Here is a 19,026-nt window from a genome sequence, read left to right as displayed (position 1 = left end):
TCAAATCCCAGCAACCACATGGTGGCTCACAAGCATCTATAATTGGATTTGATCCCCTCTTCTGGTGTAACTGAAGAAAATAACAGCATATTCACATACATAAAATAAATAAACATTTAAAATATAACAAATACATTTAAAAATACATGATATGTCACTAAAGGCTTAGTTTGCACCGTAACTTCTGCATAGCAGCTATCTGTTGCATTTCCTTCCCCAGAGATAGCTTATCTCCCACGTAAGTCCATCCTCTAATTAAAATTTTCAATATATGACAGGTTTATTGGAAATAAAATCAGAGGCTCTGTCTGTAACATCTGAATCCTGACTCCAGGTAGATTTCTCTGACAACTCGGCCTCGAGCAGCAGCTGAGTCCTGTTGGTTCTAGGACTCAGTCCCAGGAGTCCTGTAGGCTATACCTATGAAGGCATCCTTCTACACGACCAAGCTAGCCCCTCCCATCTCTCCTCAGGACTACTGCCTCCTCACTCATTGGGGAAGAGTATTAGGGTCCAGTTTTGCAACCTCCTCTGGGTGTTCTGGCTAATACTGGCCTCTCTCTATACCGTGGTTTCATGTGTTGATTCCTTCTAACATACCTTGTACCTTGTGTTTGTCAGCTCCCGCATCATAGAGAGTGTCGTTACTGCTACCCTCTTACTTTAAAGCACTGGATCCACTATTTCACTGAATATTTTTTAATGTTTTTTTTTTCATCAGATGAAAAGTGTAAAGCTGCATCAAAGTTGTACTTTTAGAATCAAATTTCAAAGTGTGCATCATCTGGAAAATCTCAGATGCTTTGCAATGTACTTTTGACTTTGGGTTTTGTTTATAGGACCTTGTAAGCAATTCAAATAAAAAAATAAAATAAAACCTTACAATTCAAAATTAAACTTATGTTCTGTGTTCTGACATGGGCCAAGGCTTTTGTTTTTTTTAACTCTTCCAGTGATTATGATTGACATGAAAGTTTGAGGACACCTGATACCCACAATCCCGATATCACGTATAGACCTGTGTCTGCCACCCCCTATCAGCCCTGTTCAGTCCACTGTTGGTGTTGCACTGTTAGATGCTTTCTGACTTGGCTGTTTTGCCTCCATTAATCTTGCTCTTTTGTTCTTACTGTGCTGTGCCCACAGAGCCTTTTATCCTTTTAATCTGTTTAATGCTGATAGCTGAGGCTTATAATTTAGTTAGGAATATATACTGGAAGGTAGAATATACACAGTGAGTTATCGTAGAGATGAATATGTCACTAAGGTGAAGTTTTCAAAAAAAATCTATCAATAGTGAAAGCACAGATTTTAAAAATTAATCTGTAACTTCGCAGATATACATTTTATCCTGCATAAATGCCAGTTTCTATATTTGGAGCTATTTATTTCTTGTCCTATGGGCTTACCTACTCTTTTCAAATTAATTATACCACTTGAGAGGCAAATTTTGCATGCATGCAATCACACACAATTAGAAATTTTGATATGAAGTCCATTGGTGTTAAGTCCCTCATTTCTAATTCTTAACCATATATTTTAGTTTTAATTTTTTTATGCCATGGGGAAAAATGAAAAGTATTTGTGAACTAATAAAAATAAATAATATATACTGGCATTTCTTTAACTAGGTAGACTTTAAAGCCATATTTACTAGTTTAGATCCCCTTTGTAAGCATTTAGTGTAGTAGGAGAAAAGAAATTATAACATTTTGGGCATTTATTTATATTTAAGCTTTTATATTTAATTATTGATAATTACTTTTGATATTGTATCTTATTTTCCTTATTTAAAACATGAAGTGAGCCTTGACCTATTTACTTGACAACTCTTTAGAAACTTTCATATTTGAATTTGATGTACAAATATTTTGCAGACATCCATACATTCAAAATCTTGCATCATAGTTTCAAAAATGCTGAAATACGTTTTTATTTATTTATGCACATGATGCCACCTCCTTAACCCTGAAAAATTTATTTCCTCTTAAGTATTCAGAATTAAGTATGTATTTGATAATGAAGTTTGTTTTATGTAAACAATGAGTGACTTGAGAGTCTTAGAAACATCTCAACATATTCTACTTATATTACGAATATCAATTAAGTGACAGTGTTAACTCTTGAGAAATGTGTTTCAGATTCATCTGTCATTAATGATATTATTTCACTCTTTAAATGTCCTATTCTTATTATTTCCCTTCTAGTTGATCTAACATAATTTCTTCATAGTAACAGTACTAATACATTTTGTGGTACAATACTAATAAATTTTGTGGTTGTGATAGATGAAATAAATGAATTTCTGTGATATAAGAAATTTGAGAAAAAATAGTGGGTATATTTTGCCTGTTTTTGAAGCACAAAGAAAATATTATTAGCGTTTAAAAGAAAATCTCTGGGGCGGGAAAGCTGTAAACCTGTGTTTGCACAGAGCAGGGCTGTGGAAAGGAGAAATAGAGAAAGCTGGGACTTTGTGTTATGCATGGAGGTTCTGTGAACACAGCTACATGGCAAAAGGGCGAGAGCCACAAAAGCCCAAAGTACCAGAGGAAGTTTACTGAGGCTCTGTCTAGCACCCAAAAGAAAGAGACGGAAGGCGCAAAAGATGCAGTTACACCTTCTTAACGCTGAAAGGTTCAGAATGATGGAACAGAGTCCTGGCAGCCCCGTAGCTACTGTACCACACACGGGGCTGGGAAGGCTGGAAAGGAACCTGTTTTCCGTCCCTCTTTATCTTGTGTAACAATATTTCCTACTATTTAATTACTTGAGAATGATAAGTGAATAGAAATAAATCCCTTTGGAATAATTGCATTGATTTTACACATAAAGGCATTAATTAAGTCAAATCATAAATAAATCTGAGAAATCATGCCATGTAAACTGCTCAGAAGTAAAAACGACTTATTTTTTTTCCCTTCTGTGTTGTAATATCCCTAGATATTCGTGGCATACAGGAATTTTTGGACAAAGTTTCCCAGCAGGGAATGGATGTTGCCCTTCAAAAGGTGGAAAACAACATCAATAAAATGATCACCACGCTCTTTGACACCATGAGGATAGAGGAGTTGAATCGCTATCGAGACACTCTCAGAAGAGCCATCCTTGTTATGAACCCCGCCACAGCCAAATCCTTCATAAGTGAGGTAAGTATATCCTGAGTGGGGCAAAGTACAAAAAAGCAAATACTTTGAAATGGACTCCATCGAGGATATGAAAACTAAATAGAGAGGATCGGCTGCACAGCTCTCATTAACACTAATGAAGGAGGCAGAGTGAATTGCTTTCTCATCTCATTTACCCCATATTGGCCAGCTAATTACTAGGAATGTTTGTACTTGTATATATTTAGGCACATGGCCAGGACAAGTTTCAGAAACCTTACGAGTTTTCAAAGTGTTGTTGACCTGCAAACTCGAGAATGGATTCACAAGTGTGCAGCTAATCCCTTTCTGCTGTGGACATTGTTACTGTAAGCTAAAACTGTGACTCTGAGAAAAGATTTGCTAGAATCAGACTCTGATGGCCAAGGCAGACTGATTCCACAAAACATCCCACAGCTTAATTTCTGCCCTAGGAATCTCTACTAAGACAAACAACAAAAACTAATAGAAATTCTGCGAAAGAGTGGCCACACCACGTGATGTGATGCCAGGTCTACAAAGTGTTAGGTATATCTGCGACCTTGGCTGGACGCAAGAAAACTTCGTAAAAGCTCGGTGAGACTACAGTGATTTAGACAGCCTTGCTGTACCCTGAAATGTTTGTGATCATCTTGCAAAAGATCCTTGCCTTTTTTTTAACTGTAGTTAAGTGTTTTAATTTCATCCTTGCCTCTTTTACCATAGTTAAGTGCTTAGTTTCATTTAATGATAGAATCGCTCATTTCATTACATACTTTCTTATACTCTTTTTAGCTTCGTGGGCTTCAATAGATGAACTTCTCCTCATTTTTCTACTTTCATTCCATTGACTCCTGAAATTCTGCATAAGATTCCAACTTAGAAGGTATCCTTTGATACTAGGATTTTGAAACAGAATACAAATTATTAAATACAAGACAATTAATACCACTTGAATTTTAATATAAATTTTGCCATGGGAATTTAAGGAAAAAAGAGAACTTTGATCTTGAGTTTAGAAAGTGACTAATCCATCATGAATGCCTAAACTTTTCTGTAACAAAAAAAGGATATCATATTTTACAGTCCACCTTCTGTTTCTTGATTTGTTCATATCTGTGAGGAAATATTCCAGAGTAAGGCCTCAGAGCAAGTGAGGTGTGTTTGTCTCCTGGTTCCAGAGGTGTCATTCCATGAGCTCTAGGCCAGAGGGGAGGCAGAGCAGCATGGGGGGCAGCAGGTGTCTGGGTAATCTGCTCATTTTGTGACGGTCAGGAAGCAGGAAGACCAAGAAATCTGCTTGAGATAAAGTATAGCCTCCAAGAAAATAACCCTGTGTGACCTTCAAAATTGCATAGAAAGATCTAGACCAAAGTTAACATCGTATATTTTCTCCAATTAGGTCCCATGTTTAAAGTTTCTTCTACTTTGCAGTAATGCCACCAAAAAAGGGTCCATCACAGGTTAATCCCAGGTAGAACCCACATGGTCTTGTCATTCTCCTTCTGAACATTGCATTTAAGACTGTGCATTTGATCAAAGGACATGTTGTATTTGCAAACTGCAGCCTTTAGAAAGTGCAGTCTCCTAGAAATTTGACAGTGACTGTGTAGAGGCATAAAATATAAAATATAATTGATTGACGTTGAGATATCAGTGGTGTTTCTCTCTGGGGTGATCAGAGATTTTATTAACAAGGTGGAGTCGATTTGGATTTGATATTTTGGGTAGGAATTCACAAGGAGAAACAACAGAACCAATAGATTAAGTTTACCTGAGATTCATTATATGGTCACAGGCTACATGATTTCTTTAATGTTTTGAGACTCCATTTGGTTATCAGTGAAGTAAAAAATGTTGATTTCAATATATTAAGAGTCTAATTAAGAATAATAAGATTATATCATAGTAAGTCTCCAAAAAGTAGCAGTGGAGAGGTCTGAAAACTTGGAAATGTTCAAAAATGGCAATGTCTAAATGCTTCTCTTTACTATTACACAGTAGCATGTCAGACAACAAATGCATAAACATGCCTCCTTGATTGAAAAGGGGGGAATGAAGATGAATAAAGATATGGGTGTTGATTTCAGTTTGGTATATATTGGGAGAAGCGCCTGCAAATAATGAACTGAAAGGGGTTAGCATGCTCAGGAGATGTACTATTCAGAATCCATAGATAAAGAGATATAGGGAACCATTGCTCTCCTTCTAAAGGAAAGGGAAGATACAGAATGCTAAGCTTCAGGTGGTTGTAGAATGTAAGGCCAAATAAATGAGAGTCATTTACTAGCAGATTATCGAAACCCCAATTGCTGGAAATTGCAGAATGAGATGATGTGATCATTTTAAAACTGGATCCTAGGAGACTGTGGTACAGTATTAAGCTGCTAGAGGCTCACAAATCAAATATGATTCCCTTCTCCATTGGAAGTGTGCTTCCTCACTGTCTGCTGGCCACACGTACCAAACCAATGTACTCACAGACTGAATTCATGCTGAGACCTCTTTGCAGTACTGCCTAGCCTTCTGTCTTGGCTAAAAATGTCTGTATTCCCCTCATGTTCTTTGTCATTACCCCTTTGCCTGTGTGTTCTCACTTCAGTTTGTAAAGGGAAGCAAACACTTTGGATCAGGGCTTGACCTAATGACTTCATCTTACCTTGACACACTTTATTACTCACACACATGTCATTACTCAGCATAACTTAGTTTGACAGAAGTAAGCCTGTATCAGTATGACACAACTAGAAAGAGGTAGGTATAAGACTGATTCCAAGCAGTCTGCCACTAGTCCCTATGTACTTAAGAGAAGTTTCCAGAAAAGATATGAGTAAGGACATCATGATGTCTATGAGAAAGCCCAATGCTAAGGCTGCTGGATTTTTCCTTCCTTTGTTCTTGTTTTTTTCATAAGCATAGAATTAGTGTCTGCTGTATCCTATACATCCTCCTAGACACTAACGAGACAGTGACCATGACGATTGCAGACCATTCTTCAACTTTCTGGTTTAGTGCAAGAGAAGAACAGAGAACAGTGGCATTGATCAAGATACAGTCGTGGCACATCACGAGCATTTGCACACTGCCTTGGGAAGTGAAAGCCATGCTCCTTCTCATTACAGGACTGGAATGTAATTGTGCGAGTGTTGATAGAGCTTATCCTGAGCATGGTCCTGAAGGAGATGTTCTTTGGGTTGCTTATTAAAAGGCATGACTTCAGGTAAAGGACAGAAAGACAGTCTAAGCAGCAGGAGCACCATGGACCAAAGTAAAACTGTGGGAGATAGAGCAGAGCTATGAGGAGTCAGGGAAAGTGAATTAGTGTGGTTTGCATATTCACACAAAAAGTTTAGTGAAGAAATTTGTGAATATGTTTTTTAAGCTATGCGATGAATGGAAGAAACTGAATGATTTAGTTAAAAATAAAAAACACCAAGTTGTAACATTTTATATAGTCTTCTGGCAATAAACAGGAAACAAGGGATGTAGAAAGGATGATTGAAGAAGAAACACTGCCCTCTAAGGGCCCAGAATTTCTGACCCTTACTAGAGAAACTGCAGGACAAGAGGCCTAGCTTTGCTGTTGGGTAGGTGGAGTCTGTTTAGAACGAGTTAAAGGAGATAACAATCAGTTTCAGCACCACACGCCCTGGTTGTTTTGTTGTTGCTGTTGTTTGTCTGTTTGTTTGTTTGTTTTGAGGGCTAAGATTTTATTGAATACATAAATCTATGAATACAGAAACCACCAATTCTCCTGTAATAAAGGTTTCCACACAGATTCATTTCCTAGATCCTATTTTATCCACAACCACTTTCACATTTTCTTTTTTTATTGGATATTTTTATTTACATTTCAAATGTTATCCCCTTTCCCAGTTTTCCATCCTTAAACCCTTTATCCCATCACTCCTTCCCCTTCGTCTATGAGGGTGTTCCCTTATGCATCACCCCACCCCTTCCCACCTCCCGGTCCTGACATTCCCCTACACTGGAGGGTCGACCCTTGGCAGGACCAAGGATTTCTCCTCCCATTGGTATCCAGCAAGGCCATCCTCTGCTACATATGCAGTTGGAGCCATGGATCTGTCCATGTGTGTTCTTCGGATGGTGGTTTAGTCCCTGGGAGCTCTAATTGGTTGGTATTATTGTTCTTATGTGGTTGAAAACCCCTTCATCTCCTTCAATCCTTTCTCTAACTCCTCCAATTATCCCTGTTTTAACTGTGAAACCTAAATTCCTGTTATAATCTATTGCTTTTTCTCTTGTATATAAACTTAACATGGTTAAGCTAGGCTCATGATTTTCCTTTTGAGACTTCTCCATAGTCTCCTACTCAGATATATTTTTTTGATACCAACACTTCCTTGTTTAGGTGTTTATCCCATAGTCAACCTGAACAGCAGTGAAGGGGTGGTAAGGCGAATCCAGTTTAATCTATCGTCTCCTGCGCTCACTGTGTACTCTATAACCTACCTGGTGTTGCCTGTTTCTCAGCCAGCTGTTCTCAGAGGCTACCATGCAAGGGTTTTTCTTTCATGAGCTCTAAGAGTGAGCTGACATTTTCGGGAAGAATCTGGCCTGAACGTGTAAATGTTGAAGGCAGCTAATTCCACTTCCAGAAGTTTTGCCTTCAGATTATATTCAAAAATAATATTCAGTTGAGGGGTTGGACTTAGGACTAAATAAAATTAGTTTTTTTTTAAGTTACAGTTAAGAAAGAACTAACTTTGCAATGGACTGCGATAGATATAGATTTCACAGTCTCCACAGGAATCCTGAATGATGAACAATTTGTCTGACCTGAATTATAGAGCAAGTCACGATTCATATTTTGCAAGCATGTGTATGAAACAGACAGAGGTCAAAGATTACATTTTCTGAGGGTTTTCACACTGAAGAAACAAAAGTTTCCTGTCTCCTGCATCTCTAATTTCAATCATCACTGTCAGAAAAATAACATTCCTAGTTTTTAAGTTTTACTTATCTAGGTCCATCTCCCTCCTCTCTCCTCAGAGAATGGAGGATCTCCCATGGATATCAATCAGGCTTAGCTTATCAAGTTGTTGTAGAACTGACTGCATCTTCTTATATTGAGGCTAGACAAGGCTGTCCAGTTAGGGGAAAGGAATCTAAAGTTAGGCAAGAGTCGAAGACAGGGGAGTGCTGCATAACTTTCATTATATTTATTTATAACAAGATATTGTTCTTGCTGTGGAAAGATAATTATGTGACTAGTAGCACTTGCTGTTCTTACAGAAGACCTAGGTTCAGTTTCCAGCACCCACAGCTGTCCTTAGCTCCAGTTCTAGAAGTTTCTTCTGGCTCCTTGACACCAGGCATGCACATGCTCACATGCAAATGCAGGCAAAGCAGGTGTACCTGTAAAAAAATAAAAATAAATCTTCAAAAATGTTTGCTTTTCATTACAAATGGATAATTTGGCTAGTTATAAATGACCGTATCAAATGTTCTATAACTGTGAACTTCACCAACATTGACTCACTGTACTCTGAGGTTCGAGCACTCAGGTTGAGCATCTAGGACATTATTTATTCCTGGAAAGGGTGTCAAGGGTGTGTGTGACATAGTTTGTCTTCACTTTAAAAGAATTACATCTGTGTTAGAGGTTTTAAATCACTCCCAGAAGATTGGTTTGTGTCATCTTTAAAAATTATCTTTATGCATGTATGTCTGTGTGCGTTTGTGCATGTGAGTAGAAATGTTTACAGAAGGCAGAAATGTTTAATCCCTGAAAACTACAGTTACAAGTTATTGTGAATTATTTGACATGGATGCCCAAAATTGAACTTGGGTTATCCAGAAGAGCAGTATATATTTGTTTGCTTGTTTTTCAATTTTATTTTTCTTGGATTTTTTTATGTATTTACCTTTCAAATGTTATCCTCTTTCACACCCTCCCATAACCCCTCCTCCTCTCCCTGCTTCTATGAGAATACGCCCACTCTCACCAACTGACTCCAACCTCAATGCCTTGACACTACTATACATTGGGAAAATGAGTCTTCATAGGACCAAGGACTTTTCCTTCTAGTGATGCTGGACAATGACATCCTCTGCTACATATGCAGCTGGAATCATGGGTCCTTCCATGTGTACTCATTGGTTGGTTGTTTAGTTCCTGGGAGCTCTAGTAGTGTCTAGTTGGTTGATATTGTTGTTCTTCTTATGGTTTTACAAACCCCTTCAGCTCCTCCAGTCTTTTCTTTAACTCCTCCATTGGGGTCCCCTTGCTCAGTCCAATGTTTAGCTGCAATCATCCTCATCTGTATGAATAGGGTTCTGGCAGAACCTCTCAGGAGACACCCATATCTGGCTCCTGTGAACAAGAACTTCTTGGCATCAGCAATAGTGACTAGGTTTGGTGGCTGCATATGGAATGGATCCCAGGTGGGGCAGTCTCTGGTTGACCATTTCTTCAGTTCTTGCTCTAATCTTTTTTAAAAAGGAAATGAAAGCTTTAATATTTAATCAAAATAGTAACAATAAAATATAAAATTACAGATGTCCCCCAGATTTTTTCTTTTAAGATAATTTATTCATTGTACATTTCCGCTACTATTAAATAAAATCTCCAAGTACAGTTAAAATATTTGATGTTCTGATATTTTTTAGTAGTAGGCATGCAAATTTCATTAAAAGTTTATATATATGTATTTAAATCCTTTCTACATTGAAGTGAGTTATAATGTATGCCACATTAGTAGATCGTTTGTTTTGTATCAGCCTATTTTGATGAATATAGTAGCTAGAAATAAACAAATTAACAATGAGAGAATATCAGAATGATTTCTTTATAAAACAGTGGGGATTCTTTTGTACATCTGAAGAATGTACAAAATGTGGCCTCATTCCTCAAGAACAGTTTCAGCCTTGTTCTAGTTATATTTTCCAACTTTTATATTTAGGTACTTGTGTTTTTATGTGTATGTGTGCATGTGTACATACATACACTCATGTATATGTGCAGAAAAACTTTTTTCAAATATAATTACTCAAAGATACTAGTTTTCCCTATTAATGTGATTTCTATATGTAAGTCTTCTGTGTTATTGGAGCCCTGGAATTTATCAGCCAAATTATCCAAGTGATTTTGTTTGAATAAAGTAGTTGACCCAACTCCATATATGTATGTTTTTGACTTGGCAGGAGGAAGACACATCTCTCTGAGACTATCCATATACAGTGTGGTTCCAAATCGTAGTACATGTGCTTTTCATTATTGTTTATAGCTAAGGGGCCTTCTGAATTTGGTGGGTTTTATTTGATCAATTAACTACATCAGTAGCATAGTAGCATAGTACATATTGCCATGGAGTACATGCTTTCCAGTTCTTTTTTTTTTAATGTACTTTTTTTTCATCTTTATTAACTTGGGTGTTCCTTATTTACATTTCGATTGTTATTCCCTTTCCCGGTTTCAGGGCCAACATCCCCCTAACCCCTCCCCCTCCCCTTCTTTACGGGTGTTCCCCTCCCCATCCGCCCCCCATTACTGCCCTCCGCCCAACAATCACATTCACTGGGGGTTCAGTCTTTGCAGGACCAAGGGCTTCCCCTTCCACTGGTGCTCTTACTAGGTTATTCATTACTACCTATGAGGTTAGAGTCCAGGGTCAGTCCATGTATAGACTTTGGGTAGTGGCTTAGTCCCTGGAAGCTCTGGTTGGTTGGCATTGTTGTTCATATGGTGTCTCAAGCCCCTTCAAGCTCTTTCAGTCCTTTCTCTGATTCCTTCAACAGGTGTCCTGTTCTCAGTTCAGTGGTTTGCTGCTGACATTCGCCTATGTATTTGCCATACTCTGGCTGTGTCCCTCAGGAGAGATCTACATTCGGTTCCTGTCAGCCTGAACTTCTTTGCTTCATCCATCTTATCTAGTTTGGTGGCTGTATATGTATGGGCCACATGTGGGACAGGCTCTGAATGGGTGTTCCTTCTGCCTCTGTTCTAAACTTTGCCTCCCTATTCCCTCCCAAGAGTATTCTTATTCCCCTTTTAAAGAAGGAGTGAGACATTCACATTTTGGTCATCCTTCTTGAGTTTCATGTATTCTGTGCATCTAGGGTAATTCGAGCATTTGGGCTAATATCCACTTATCAATGAGTGCATACCATGTGTGTTTTTCTGTGATTGGGTTACCTCACTCAGGATGTTATTTTCCAGTTCCATTCATTTGCCTATGAATTTCAAAAAGTCATTGTTTTTGATAGCTGAGTAATATTCCATTATGTAGATGTACCACATTTTCTGAATCCTTTCCTCTGTTGAAGGGCATCTGGGATCTTTCCAGCTTCTGGCTATTATCAGTAAGGCTGCTATGAACATAGTGGAGCATGTGTCTTTGTTATATATTGGGGCATCTTTTGGGTATATGCCCAAGAGTGGTATAGCTGGGTCCTCAGGTACTTCAATGTCCAATTTTCTGAGGAACCTCCAGAATGATTTCCAGAATGGTTGTACCAGTCTGCATTCCCACCAACAACGAAGGAGTGTTCCTCTTTGTCCACACCTACTCTACTCTTTGTCCCAGTATTTCCTCCTGTGTTTTGCTCTCCATTCTAAAAAGGAATAAAGCATCAAATTTTTTTTATTTTACTATTCCTTAATATCTCTTAACAACAGACTCAATTCCCAATAAAACGACATAGACTAACTGACTAGATACGAAAACAGGACCTAGCATTTTGCTGCATACCGGAAACACACCTCAATGACAAGACAGACACTACCTAAGAGTAAAACGTCTGGGAAAAAATTTTCCAAGCAATTGGTCCCAAGAAAAAGACTTGAGTAGCCATTCTAATATCAAAAAAAATCAACTTTCAACCAAAAGTTATCTAAAAAGATAAGGAAGGACACTTCATACTCATCATAGAAAATTTCTACCGAGATGAACTCTCAATTCTCAACATCTATGCTCCAAATACAAGGGCACCTACATTCATAACAGAAACTTTAATAAAGCTTAAAGCATACATTGTACCACACACAGTAATAGTAGCAGACTTCAACATATTGATGTACTCTCATCAATGGACAGGTCATGAAAACAGAAACTAAACAGAGACACAGTGAAACTAACAGAAGTTATGAACCAAATGGATTTAACAGACATCTATAGACTATTTCATCCTAAAACAAAAGAATATACCTTCTTCTCAGCACCTCATGGTACCTTCTCAAAAATTGATCATATAATTGGTCACAAAACAGGCCTCAATAGATACAAGGAGATTGAAATAATCCCATGCATCCTATCAGATCACCAGGATATGTTTTTAACTAATATATCATTTATATGTTGGTACACACACACACATACACACACACACACACACATACACACACACACACACACACACGTAAGAACATCACTCTCAGGGGCTTTTGCAAATAGTAGTGTATATATTTAGTTTCTCTTATTCACAGGTTATGTGTTTGCAAGTTTTCCTACTCACAAGATTTTATTTGTAATTCCAAAATCAACATCTGAGCTACAGAATTTGTCCGAAGCCCCTGTTTTTTTGTTTTTTTTTTTCTTTTCTTTTCTTCGGAGCTGGGGACCGAACCCAGGGCCTTGCGCTTGCTAGGCAAGCGCTCTACCACTGAGCTAAATCCCCAACCCCCAGAAGCCCCTGCTCTTACCGAAAGTCAAAACTTTTCTTGTTCACTTTCCATCCTAAGTAGGCATCCTATCAACAGCCTATTAAGTGCCTTCTGAATCCTTATGCATGTGTGTGCTTGAGTGGACATGTGCGCAAGTGCATGTGCGTGTCCTTGTGTGTGTTTCTGAGTCCAATGCAGAGGTGCTGACTAGTGTCCCTAAACTTGACACAGCATTGCAATGTTTCTTCAAGAGAAGAGCCAGGTTCAGGTTTGAGTTGTGGTTTTGTTGGCCATGGGATCAGTGTTAATGAATTAAAAATATATATTAGACAAAGTGGCTTTAGGTGCACATGTAGTCTCCAAGCTTAGAGCAATGAGGCCCTGTGGTTTCCATTAATTACAAACAATAATGAAAGAGTGAGTTACACAAGAGTCAGTGTTCCACGGCTTTGAGAGATTGCGTGTACCGGAGTGACAGGAAGCTTCTGTTTTCTTACTTATTCCCACTGTACAGTACTTCATATCTTCTGCTTAGGCGGCTTGGATAACTCTGAACTCATCTGTCTGGCACATGCCACAGAGTTCTCCATCCCCAGCCACTGTTCATGTCTCATTCCCAACTTCTCAAGTAGCATTGCTTCCTCCACATTTCACACATTTAGCTATTTATTTCAAAGATTTTTCTGGTGGCCTCCTTTCCCTCTCGTAGTTGCTGTCTTATAGACCTCTCCAGATTGTATATTTTAATAGGATTGGGGGACATGATGGTTCTTCTTCAGTTGGATATTCTAAAATGACAAAATTTAAGATTCTAGAGGATTAAACTTATATTTGAAAAAAAGGACTTTAAAAACCATTTTTGTCAACGTGGTAGTTCATGCCTTTAAACCTAGTAAATAGGAGGCAAAGGCAAGCAGATCTTGTGGAGTCATAGCTCAGCCATGGACACACAGTGAGTCGCTGTCTTGTAAAATAATAATAATAATAATAATAATAATAATAATAATAATAATAATAATAATTTAATATATTGTACTGTATTTTAGTATTTAGTATCATATGTATTTTAGTATATACTAATTTATATTGGTAATACTTATATTGTATATTATAATATATAAGAATGATATGTTGATAGTAGTAGTAGTATATATTATTATGTAATAATTATATATGCAATAATAATAATTAAACAATTATTTGTAAAAATACTTAACACATGATGGATAGAAAGGCAAATGCAGCTAAAAAGGGTTCAATGGATTGGGATGATAGGAACTGTCGGGGAAAGAAAGATTGGGACCAGCGCAGAAAACCAGTAAGCAGCTAAGGTTGGGAGGGGAAAATGAGTGATGCCCTGCACTTGGAGACCAGCAAGGCTTCCATCTCCACTGCTGTGCTGCAGTCAAAGCTGGCATGGAATTTACACAAGCGTTCAGGGGAAATTCTAACATAAATGTATCTTTCTTGCAAAATCAGTTTTAGAAAAGAAATTGTCCACTTACCATTGTCATTTAATTGCTATGGGGAAAAAATAAATTCAAAGGTATATGAATTGCGTTTTCTACTTCCCCTCTCCCCTGTCTCTGGAGTAATTGTGTGTCATTGAGTTAGTCATACTTCTTTTGAAGTTTTAAACACTTAAATCTCTGCAGTTCATACTCCACCTCTCATTCAGGGACTTCAAAGCTGTAACAGAGATTGCAGTTTTGTGCAGCTGAGCAAATCTCCCTGCTGTAGAGTCCAAACTCACTCTTGTCTAGGTGTGCCTGTAAGTGTCCTCGAAATGAATGTGGTGGGACTGGAGCAGTCATGTGGCTTGATTTACATATGGACCAGAATAATGTTTATATAGGAATCTTTATATAGGAATATATAAAATCTTTATATAGGAATAATGTCTCACTGATTACTTTGTGAGATCTGGGTAGAAAGAAAAAGTATTGGCTGCATAAAGTAAGATGTTTTGACCAAAGGTCTTTTGTTTTCAGTTTCATTAGAAATACTAAAATTCAGGTATCGTAGTCTGTACCGATAATCCCAGTACTGGTGAGTCTGGGGCAGGACAAGGGCTATGAATTTGAGATAAACTTACATAGTGAAGTTGAAGCCATTGAGACCTTGCCTAAAAATTTCAATACTAGAGAAGCTGGAAGACATTATGTATGGAACAATGGATGTCATTTTCAATATGGATTTCTCTTTGTGAGAGTTTCAGACATGGACCCTACTATTACAGAAATTTCTTTTGCTCTACAATAAAGATAATAACACTTATTCCTTAAACCTACTTTATAAGATAGTTTTCATTTTATTGTGTTATATCTAAGTCATGGAAGAATTTTGATTTGCCAAATAATAAAAAGGAATAGGTCTTTCTTCAAATATATAAGCACCTTTCTAGAAATGAGCCTCGGGGAAGGTTAAGAAACAAATGAAGGTAACATGTCCAGTAAAAAGATGTAAAAAGATCTCTAGTCATAAAAAGACCCTCCACTCAAATTTCTATGCTAGTTATTTTAAAAATGATTTAAACAACTCATTTTTCCAAAAGGAGATTATTTGAAGACATTAAATTAAAGCCTTAAAGATAAGTCTATCATAATCACATCTTTAAAAGAACAGTTGATAATAATTTTATCACAAGATGTCCATAGCAGGAAAGTTAAGAATATTATGCTAATAGCCTGCTGCTCTACATTTCCTAAGTGACATTTGTGTAAACAGAACAGCACAATATGTAAATTTAAGCTCAAAAGGTTTCCAGGTGACCAGCATCTAGATGATAGACCAGAACCCACCTAGTGTACACATCTTTCCCTTCCTGTGCATCCACGGTGATAACCGCCTCAGGCATGCTGACTTTAACAGTGTATTCACTTGCCCTGTTTTTAGGCTGGGTAAGGATGGAATCATACAGTCCATCCCGTTTCTCTGCATTTCTTTCTGCTCAATACTACTTGTGAGACATTCAGCTATGATGAAGTGCGAAAACATCATTCTTATTGATTGACACAAATAATGACTGTGTGGATGTTCCACTGTCTATGTAACTCCCGTAAAGGGGTTTTGTATTTTGCTCATTACCAAAGTGATCCTATGAATACATTTTCTGGGTATATGAATGTATTTTAATGAGACACACCGTAAATTACTGCACAATGTCTTGAATAACCCTCAAAATTATCCTATAAAATGGGATCAGCAGCACAGTATTCCACAGGTGAGAAGGTAAAGGAACGCCATTCAAACATGTGCCCATCTCGATTAAGTAGATTGTTTCTATTTTACTTCAGGCTTAACCTAATGATCACTTCCAGCATTATTGTACTCTTAAACTATGTTCATGGAGAAATGATGTTTTTCAGAGTGTGATTTACTTGCAACTAGCCTTTAACTCTATAAAAGAGCATTTACTGTGAATACTAATTTGTGATTTTTGATCATGCCATCCAATGGTCCGTATGTTTAAGAATCTTAATGTTGAGTGAGGGAGGGAGTAAAAGGAACAATCGTGTGTGTGTGTGTGTGTGTGTGTGTGTGTGTGTGTGTGTGTGTGTGTGTGTGTCTTAGTTAAGGTTTTACTGCTGTGAGCAGATACCATGACCAAGGCAACCCTTATAAGAAAAACGTTTAATTGGGGCTGCCTTACAGGTTCAGAGGTTCAGTCCATTATTATCAAGGTGTGAACATGGCACAGTCTAGGCAGGCATGGTGCAGGCAAAGCAGAGAATTCTACATCTTCATCCGAAGGCTGCTAGTGAACTGACTTCCAGGAAGATGAGGGTCTCAAAGCCCACACCCACAGTGATATGCCTACTCCAACAGGGTCACATCTTCTAAAAATTGCTTGTGATGTTTATCATAGGAGAAACAGAGTGTCTGAAATAGCATGTATGATATACTGTACCACAAAGAAACGTGGCAGTGAAAGAATTTTAGGATCCCAGTAATGCATGAGATGATACTTCATTATTGCCTGGCAATAATGAAGTATCACTAGAAATGCTGTGTGTAAGCTTGTAGAACAAAAGACTACTGCTGATGCTGCTTAATCTAATAGATCCAATATGACAGTCATTCTCACACTAGGCTTAAAGAGGAAGCAAATGGCTATGGTGATGCTCCCACTGCCAGCTTGTGGGAAGCCTAGCTAAACTAGCAGCAGGGTTTGAAGCCCAGAGCACCTGTGGTCTAGGAAGGGGCATCTGCCATAGTCTTCCTCATAGCCTTACTTTCCTTATAAGTTATGGAATACTTGAAGGCGATTTACAGCTTGGCCAACCCGCTTACCCTGAGCTGTGTGCACTGCAAGAGATCACAGACTCTTTGAAGAAACTCATTTCAAAACAGACTGACTTTGTTAAATAGAGCCTAAGGTCTGCATTTCTCTAAGTGCTTTTGTTGTAAACCTCAGGATGGTTCTAAATTGCCCAGCTCTTCCTATCGTTGTTGTTCTTTATTGAGAAAAAATGATGGTCTTGAAAAAATTATAAAGCTACAAAATAAGTCCATTAACCTAGCAGGCTAGTCTAGTTTAGGTATTGAATTTCATATTGGAAACCAAAAGGGAGGAGGGGAAGGAAGAGGAGGTGAGAAATGGGTAAAGGAGGGGAGGGGAGGACAATAGGGGAAGGGAGGGGAGAAGAAAGGAAGAGAAAGGGACGAGAGGGGGAGACTTGGAAAAGAGACAGGATGAAAAGATGGGGAGACAGAGAAGAAGAGGAGGGGAGGGCTGGGGGGAGAGGAGGCAGGGTTGGAAGGGAGCAAGGAGACAAACTTAAAAAGAAAAACACAGCTTTATATGAATTTCAATGACGACTAAGCTTGACAACATAAATGAGTTTTCTTCCATATACGGTATAAGTAGCTGAGAAGCCTAGCAATTAGTGTGTCTTCCTGACTGCATTTCAACTGCTATCTAATTGCATTGCCTGGCCTACCTGCCTGAGGCAGATTCATTGCTGAGATAATAATAAAGTAGCCATTTCCTGGTGATAGGCAGTAGTTGAAGGTTTGAAACATTGGTTTTCTCAACTGCAGGATCCCTGTCATTCTTTGTAAAGCTCACCTCTCCTATCACCTTTCCACAAGAGTTCTGGCATTGAGATGTAACCAATAACTAGTTTTTTTATTTTCCTAGAAGGGTCTGACACTATGCTGTTATAAATATCATTTTCCATTTTCTTCTCAGCACAGCAAAGCATGTCCCAACCCAACACATTGCCAGGCCTTTCCAAGAATATCCATTCTTTAGTTGAGTCAACAGCAGTGATTCATTGTCTTCTAATAAAAGGCTTGGTCAAATATATCTTAGATGTATTTTCCCCACTAGATCTTAGGACTAGAAATCACACCAAATTTGAGTGTACCATTCACACAGTATAAAAGTGAAACAGGGGTTAGACAATGTCCCATTGAACTTTTAAGTGAAGCTAACTAAGATAAATGTCAACTCCAAATATTCTAATAGCTTCTGTAGAATGTAACTTATGGAATACTGGATCCTATCAGGACACATTTTAAGATAATGTGAACTCTTTGTGTTGTCATGGTAGAAGCCATGTTGAAGGTCTCTTGTCAAACTTAATTCACTCTTTAAAATATAAGTCGACCCTAAGTGATATAACCATTTCAAATTTACTCAGAAAGAGAAAAAAATCTGATATCGCTTAAAGAAACAAAATTTAAAATGCGTTTTAAAAGGAGACTGTAAATTTTCTCATGACTAGCAAAATTACTTTTTTAACTTTGTTTAGTGGATACATATTTATGATAATATATACCACAAACATTTATTGCCAGCGTTCTCATTACCATTTTTCTTCATTAGACTGTAAGCTTTAAAGCAGCAAAGTCTTTATAGATTAAACTTTAAAGCCTACCACATATGCTCATCTGCGAAAGTGAGAACACTATCACAAGTTTTGAGACAAATTTGAAGCAAGCTTTATTAAATACCAACCAGAACACTGAACAATGGCCAGAGCCATATCTGAGATTCTGAGGAAATGGCTGCTAATTACATTCGTCTGCTGTTTATAAAGACAAGACTTTAATGCTTCCTGCCTTTGTCTCACTGTGGGCAAGCACACATCTTGATATACTCCCTGCCTATGTACTTCCTGTCTACTTACTTTATAAGTGATCATGCACATACTAGGCATTTAGGCAAGCAACCTTGTTTACAGAAGTGAAAACAAGTGGCTTGTATCATATAACAATGAATTCCAGCATTACAGAAAGTCATCTGTCCTTTGCAGGTTTATCAGTTCT

The 19,026-nt window shown here is 37.9% G+C and overlaps 1 protein-coding gene across 2 annotated transcripts in view; it reads left to right on the top strand.

The window, feature by feature from the left end:
• Grid2 (glutamate ionotropic receptor delta type subunit 2) overlaps nt 1-19,026 on the top strand; it is a 1,431,657-nt gene that overhangs the window by 688,629 nt on the left and 724,002 nt on the right. For both annotated transcript variants that reach the window (XM_032906395.1, XM_032906394.1), the window contains exon 4: nt 2,944-3,149. In XM_032906395.1, coding sequence (XP_032762286.1) covers nt 2,944-3,149 — 206 coding nt within the window. The remainder of the gene's footprint in view (nt 1-2,943; nt 3,150-19,026) is intronic.

Source organism: Rattus rattus, chromosome 6 (genome assembly GCF_011064425.1).
Source record: "Rattus rattus isolate New Zealand chromosome 6, Rrattus_CSIRO_v1, whole genome shotgun sequence".
Taxonomy (NCBI): domain Eukaryota; kingdom Metazoa; phylum Chordata; class Mammalia; order Rodentia; family Muridae; genus Rattus; species Rattus rattus.
Note: the sequence above shows the minus strand (reverse complement) of the source record. Positions and strands in the feature narration are given on the sequence as shown.